General features: G+C 39.5%; 1 protein-coding gene across 2 annotated transcripts in view; it reads right to left on the reverse strand.

Annotated features, from left to right (window-relative positions):
* The window catches only part of pdlim5a (PDZ and LIM domain 5a), a 53,721-nt gene extending 49,578 nt beyond the window's left edge, over positions 1–4,143 (reverse strand). The window contains exons 1-2 of one of the 2 annotated variants that reach the window (XM_068310293.1): positions 3,954–4,143; positions 3,271–3,496 (exon numbers count right to left, since the gene is read on the reverse strand). In XM_068310293.1, coding sequence (XP_068166394.1) covers positions 3,271–3,369 — 99 coding nt within the window. In that variant the 5' untranslated portion in view covers positions 3,370–3,496; positions 3,954–4,143. The remainder of the gene's footprint in view (positions 1–3,270; positions 3,497–3,953) is intronic. The other variant, XM_068310295.1, reaches the window with a different exon arrangement.
* Between the last annotated feature and the right edge of the window lie 3,883 nt (positions 4,144–8,026).

Genomic DNA, 8,026 nt, shown 5'->3' on the forward strand with positions numbered 1-8,026 from the left:
ACAACAACAGCCAGAGTCAGCTATTGATGTTGACGATCCACTGTATGGCATTGTTGCTTAACTTACCGTCACAACAATGGAGGACGGAGACGTTATTGCTGGTGAGAGGCAGAGTGGTCATCGGAGATTGTTGCCACTACCAATGCTTTTACCAGCGTTTGCTTTACCAGCCATGACAAACGTTAAAGTCTGATGGGCTGACACGCTCAGAGACAAGACAAGGACAATATGGATTGAGTTGAGTGTTGTTGACACATACACTGTATATGTATTGGAGCTGCTTGGCGGGGTTGAAACAGAAAGGGGAACTGCAGGACAATAGTTAGATATTGTGGCGTGTCTTTGTTTGTGTCTCTGAATGTTAGTATCTTCAGGACGACTGTATTGAAAAATGTATCAACTTCATCATTCATCAGCTTCATCAGCCACTACCACCATCTGTGTCACTCCAAGGAAGACTATGTGTCTTACTACTCTGGCCAAATTCATTTCAATATCAATCCGCCTGAAAACTCCAAGCACAAAAAATGTCCTACACCAAAGATGTTCATACATTTGAATTGAACATTTTTACCACTAGTCTGTCCTGAAAGAAAGAATGTATCTAATCAAATTTAGCAACCCCCTTAGTTTTGCTGTTCCTCAAGTGTGTTCCTTTGTTCTCCAGTACAGTATCTGTAATTACAGATATGTTTCATAGCACTACTTTGAGCACCATGAACAACAGTAGTCGCTATATAGATATCTCTTGTTCTGTGGTCACTCATCAAACCTATGATGCAATACCGATAAAATATAATAATACCATGGCTACAACTTGTGCCATAAAAGAAATATCCACATAGATATAGAGCTTAGCAACAGCTGCTGCTGTGGTTTGGCAGGAGGACTGTGTTCTCTAATAACCCCTATTATGTGGTTCCTTCTTAGAACCAACTGTATGATTAGACAGAAGCGCTGTCCTTCATCTCCGTGAAATGGATTTAATAGGTTGTATGAGATTTGAGTTTAGATGGAACTGTATTGTTTTATGAGGAGTGACTCACATCTTTGAAAAAGGGAGAAATGCAGATTTTAAAAATAAAGATAAAGGCGTATATGTAGAGTGATTACCTGTTGTGTGATATCATGTCATCTACAGCAGTCAGTTGTGGACTTCACCCCATACATTCAATCCCATGCTGCTACTCTTTTCTGCCTGTACTCTGCTAATCAATATTTGACACCATGTATAGACCCAAGGCTCAAAAGTGACTATCCATCATAGTTTAAAAAACTGTTCACAAGAAACCATGTCAACAGGAACAATAATCTTATTCATTTAGTTACTTACTTTTTGTTTTAGTCATTACACAAGAACATCTGCCCCGGAAAGCAAACTTTTGAAAAGTGGGATTTTTTGAAAATGGTTTTATTGCATCATCATGCAAACTGATAAAACACATCACTCTTAACACTGATGCCACAGTCTTGCTTTACATATCTCTTTCTGTCTTTTCCAGTCATACACATATGCAGATAGCATACAATAGACAGAAAATGGACTTCATGATGTAGATTCTTTTAATTTACACTCCAGGTAATAATTGTGTAATGTTTTCTATGTTGTTGAATGGTTACACTGCTAACTACCTCTCTGTTGTGCGTACTACGCAGTTTCCAATCATTTTTCAGGTTCAAGTTTCCAGGATGAATGAAGCACTTTCTCCACTTTCTCCAATTTGCAAAAAAGAAAAGAAAAGAAAAAAGCACAAATATTGTTTTGTAATTGGGGTCTAAGTCTTCCTAAACCAGTGTATTGCTGTTGTGATTAACAGTATATTTGTCTCATAAATCAGTGCTCTCATAAATTCAAATGACAGCCAAATAATATTTTGAGACTTGAGTCAAAATGATGACTGCATAAGGTATAATTGTACGTTCAAAACTGCAGAATGATGTAACCACTCCAGTTTCACAAATATAGAAATGTAACACTACTCTTTTGTACTCTCACTTTGATTGATTTGTCGTTGACTTATTTGGCTTTATTTGACCCAGTCATTTTACTGACGTACTACACACTTTATAGCTTTAAGTAACCCTAACTGACACTTAATGTATCAGCACCAGAAACTACTTTGCAGCTTATGCTTCATGCAGGCTGGCCAGGGTCTTGAAACCTCAAACCATAGAACTGTCAATGTGATACTGCATTAAAGGTCAGAGTAGCTGCTGAGACAATTATAGTTGAGTTACCACCAACAGCTCTGGGAATAAAAGAACCTTCACTGACCAACATCATTATTTGTTTCCATTTATCATTAATTTTTTGGCATTGATGTGATTCCTTCTACATCTTTTGTAATGCTGGTCATTTTTCTCATAAATTCTTATTTCTGATGTGACACCATCTACATATCATAACTTCAATGTGTACTTTGACTTGTCTCATTTTCTCTTTCTCTTTCTGTCTTTTCCCCTCATTTACTCAAATGGCATCTTCAATATGCACACAATCACACAGGGACACTCACACACACACACACACACACACATTGCAGTATTATATCTGAAGTAATAACAGAAACATGGCAGCCAAACTTCGCCCCAGAGGGGCACCAAATTTGGCAAGCCATTCATCATGGTTGTCGCGTTGCCATAAATTTTTGTGTGGTGAATACTAAGAATTTGTGCATGCGGCGTGTTTCATCTTATTTTATTTTTTCTCCACACAGATGAAAAGGTAGAGGTGAAAGGCATTTCTCACGGTCTCAAATTAATAATGTATTTAAATTACTGAAATAAAATATTACGTGTGAATTTATTTGAATGGCAGAATGGGGCAGCAAAAATAGGAAATCTGTTATAAGTAGACATTGACAGGCATTGAAACCAAGGGATCATCAAGTTACGTGTTCAGACAGGGAGACCAAAGCCAAGGTTCTTGTGCCAGAGCTTTGATTGCTATACTTTCACTACAGACAGAGAAGTGGAATGCATATTGAGCAAAAAGGTTTCCTGTGTGGTCAATACATGACAGATGGCATATGATTCAGCTGACTTGTCATAATTCTGCTTGTTGGGGTTGAGTCAAGAAGGCACTGGAAATATGGCAAGGAGGTGAAAAGATTGAGGGGAGCATAAGAGGTATGAAGGAAGAAAAATTGCTCTACAATTTTTCGATAATTTATCAACTTTGATTGGATAACTGCTTCACACACATGTGGAGATAAAACGGATGTGCTTTAATTGCATAATAGATGTGATTTGAGTGTGCATTGCCCTTACTCTGGAGATTGTGAGGGGCATATTGAAGTCCTTTCCACCCTGCAGCCTGAAGCCCCATGGGGCAGGGCCTGAGAGAGTGACATTGTAGTTGCTGCCCATGGTCTCCTCAACAATGTCAAATGTGTTCAGTGTTGATGGGTCTGAGGAGTGATGATGTTTGTAGCAGGAAAATATGTTGCCGTTTAGGCGAGGATGATGATTTTGCTTGGTTTTTGAATTCCAAAATCTGAGGGATGACAAATAAAATCATCAATTTCTGTATGGATACATAAGGAAAAATGAAAAGAATCAACTTTTAGAACTAGATGTTCAAAGCAAGGTACGAGTGGGATCAAAAGGAAACTTCACGGGGAAGGCTTTCACATAGGTGACAATTAAACCATTATTTTATGAAAATAAACACCGAAGTTATATCCGACACATAAAATCTGTACTTAGTCACACTTTTATATTAGATTCATAGTATATAATCTATAATACTGACTGAACTGTTGAAAATATAAATGCAGAAATGTGTAATGTATTATTTCTATCTGACAATGGTGAACTGGGCTGCAGCAGATTGGTAGCATTAACAATGCCTCAGAAAACCTTCACCGGAGGGCAGTTGCACAGCTAGTATCATCATAGATGCAGCACATGCCATGCTACTCTGTATTATTATTTGAATGGTACGGCCGTACCTCTTTAAAGGAAAATCCAGACAGCAAAATACTTCCTTCACAGACAGGTAGACGATGTAATCCCCAGTTTCCCCGAGACTATCCCCTTACCCAGCAAACACACACTGTGTGTGAGAGAGGTAGAGAGGGATGCAAAGCTCTTATATACCAGTTGATGACAGAGGGGAGGGGAAAGGTGGAGGAGGGGAGCGAATAAGACTGAGACCAGAGGAAGAACGGGTAGAGGTTAGGTTGGGAGGAGAGAGGGAGGGGAAAGAGGAGGGGAATCACTCATGGGTGGGGTGAGCAGAAAACAGAAGAGGAGTAGAAACGAAGGGGTAATATGAAGGAGAAGATTAGGGGGTGGGAAGAGACAGAAAAAATAGGGTGGGAAGTGACGGGAGGGGGTGAGTTGAGGAAAAGATTGCAGGAGCGTTGCAGTCAGAGGAAAGGAGGGGAGGGAGGGGAGGCATGGGAGAGGAGACGGTTTATCTTTCATCCAGATATTTTGGGAACATGGGCTCAGTGCTGCAGACTTCATTTAAGGTGGAACCATCCCTGGCCAGATCAGGACTCGAGAACACATCCTTTATTTAAAAGGTCACTCAAAGGTTAACTTGAAGTGATACACCATGGTGATCGTGATTAGATACTAGCTCAGGGTCAGCTTGCTATTCAGCTTCTGTAAAGTGGTGGTTGAATTCCTGCAACACTCTGACCACAGCTACAAGACTCCAGAGAAAACTGATGTGATCCCCAAATTTTGGACAATGTACAAAACATTTGGAGAATGGACAAAACCTTATAGTACATAGACATATGCTATAAAGTTTTTTAAATTGTATTTAATAATTTTGTCCTAGGTTAATATCCTTCAGTTATTAGATTATATTTGGTTTAATATCCTCTCTCATTTTTAAAATTAGAGCTTAGATCTTAATCAAGTGATCACCTTTTAAAAGTTTGTTTGGTGAATTTAAGTAAACCTAAGTGGAGACATTGTTTAGATAGACGGACAGACATACAAACGGACAAACAGACAGACAGCTGGAAACAACTCTCCATGCACACATCTTCTCTGTTTATTGTTCATTCCCATTTTCCAACACAGCCAATCAATATTATCTTTGTATTTACACTGATAGGTGGAACTTCATTAGATACTCATCCCATTTCTTTCTTGGCACCAACCACACACGTAAACACGTGCACACGTACACACGCACACACACACACACACACCGCACACACACACACACACACACACACACACACGCACACGCACGCACGCACGCACACACACACAAACACAAAGACACTGTGTTCATGATGGTTTCTCAATCATTTTTTCAACAGTGGAATAGATACTCACATAAACACAGGATGTTGTCTATTAGCTTGTAATGAATGTTCCCACCATGTAATTAACACAGACAGAACTCACTTCTCCAGCGTAGCCAGGTTTAGAAGACATGAATAATGAGTCAACCATGAGTAGACTTGTTTGTTTGGTGAACACCATGAACACCTAGTCTGGTCCTCTAGAGGCCAAATTAATGTCAGCAGTCTCTATTGTTAAATTCATTTAAAACGGCATTCACCACTGACCCTTTTCTCCCCTTTTTAAAATCCAGCAATTAACACTTAATGCCTTAAATCGGTGGTATCCATTGTAAACAGAAAACAACAGGAAATCCGGTGCAGAGGTGTCAAGAAAGATTTGGAAAGAGTGAGGGAAAAGTAGGGGAATAGTTAATGAAATAATACCTGGGTCGTGCAGGACGTATGCTATGCTAAATCAGTTACAGTCACAGCAAAAAATATGTAAAAATGCTTACAGCAAAATTATACAGAAGCTGTGTTTTATAATTAATATATTCTCAAATGTATAAGCTGCAGGACGTTTCAAGCTTTGTCTCTCACTCATTACCAATGACCCATTGCTGCAAAGCAGCTGCGCTTTGCTTGTATTTCTTGGAAAGCTGGATTCATGACATTTGTAAATATCAACCATTCTCGAGTAGTCCAAAGGTTGAGTTAACAGAATCCCAGGTATTTTGGCTCAAAATCCTTTCTCAATAATAAAAAAAAAAAACCATCCAATAAATATTGTCTTAAAAATAAGGGGGAAAATGTTGATGATAATTAAGTTTGAGGTAGGGCTGATGTTTCACTGCAAAAGCAAAGGGTTTTTACTTTATATATAAAACTAGCGGGAATAGTTTCACTGTGTGAAGAACATTTGATCAATTACTTTTTTTGTCATAAGTGACCAAACTGGAATGGGGAGAACAGAGGCGGCTTTTGGGCCACAGGATAACAATATCAAACACTGACAATAGAGAGAGTGCAATAGAACAAAACTTCAGACACCCTGCCAGCCCTTTGTTCTGTTGAATGGTCTATTCCAGTCCCCATGTGTTCACCTCTCCATTAATGATCACAGCTTAGCAGCCCCAAGCAAAACACACATGCTCACAAACACGCTCACACAAACTCCACCCTTAATGGTATGTTAATCTGACACTGTGAATGACATTTAATTCATCATCCACATGAATAAAAAGGAAGCACCTAGCCCTTAATGTGCAAGCTGGTCCCCAAATTGAAACACACCCACACACACACGCACGCACACACGCACGCACGCACACACACACACACACAGTTTGTCTGGAAGGACAAACCTTATACAAAAAAAATCTTTTGTATAAATCATCTGCTTCAGGTTGAAAACAACAGCTGTGGTCTAGCAGCTTTGTTTAGTGGAACAATAAAACAGTGGAAATTGTAGGTCGGCTTTAATTAAATTGATGCTTTTCGAGGAAATGGAGAACATTCCACCCCAAATAGCCTAAAGTGGAGGGGCACTGTATCACATACAAAATACACAATCATAAGAATTCTCCTGGATGCAAATCTTCCTTTCACTCACAGGTGAGTCACCTACAGGTAGACAAGCATTTGTCTATTGGGGAGAGTATCTGTCTGCAGCCATCCAATCAGTCTGGCCCCTCCAGATTGGTAAACCAAACTAATCCTGTGCAATACAGAATAGTTAGAGGAAGGTTAGTGTAATATTCTTATGTTCCTCAAAGGTTTAGCCAGAGCAGTCAGTAAAATAGTTTATTTCTAGGGATTTGATTTGCAACGTTAAAAAAAACTAGATGATCACATAGATAAAATCCCATCCCGTCATAAAACCCAAAGGCTTAAAGTAAGAAGAATCTTACAAAGACTGCAGTGTGACCACCTTCAAGGGAAATCAAAGCACATACCCAAAAAAGGTCACACATTAATAGAGAAAATATTCAGATTTTTTCCCCAGATACAGAATTGCTGGAAGTGTGCCTGGAAAACAGATGAGCTTATCATCAGTACCCTGTATCTCCTGTCTGAGCTCAGACCCTGTTTATAACTGCTCGCCTTCACAGTGGAAAATATTCTTCCCTGTTTACCAGCCAACCAGACAGACAGAGATAGATGGACACGGTGGGAGACGAATAACTGCAACCAAACAATTGTCCATCCTAAGATAAACTGAGAAAAACCTGGCTTGAGACATGAAGACACAGGTGCACGAATGTGCGCGCGCGCACACACACACACACACACACACAGACACACACACACACACACACACACGCACACACACACACACACACACACACACACACACACACACACACACACACACACACACACACACACACACACACACATATGCTCACTTACTCACAGACCAAAAATGTCAACACAAGTGCTTAATGTTTGAGTTAAATGTAGGCCATTCAAAGAGCGGCCCTTTGCTCTAAAGTGGTGGAGCCATCCACTGATTTAGACTTTTGGGATCAGTTGCTCTTAACAGTTCCTTCCAGCCACTATTTGCAGTAATAAAATCATTAATAGTTAATGTAAAAAAAGCACTCAGTCCTTTTTTATAGTAAAATCATCAAACATAAACTGTCATTTTTAAACAATACCGTAGATTCAAATGAGTAGACTGTCATCAACTTCGCTGTGCATTCATGCCCCCTGGAGGATAGCCCTCGAGCTTTTCACACTTTATGGAACACAAATACCATTCTGCTAAA

This window comes from Antennarius striatus, chromosome 3, assembly GCF_040054535.1.
Source record: "Antennarius striatus isolate MH-2024 chromosome 3, ASM4005453v1, whole genome shotgun sequence".
Lineage (NCBI taxonomy): Eukaryota > Metazoa > Chordata > Actinopteri > Lophiiformes > Antennariidae > Antennarius > Antennarius striatus.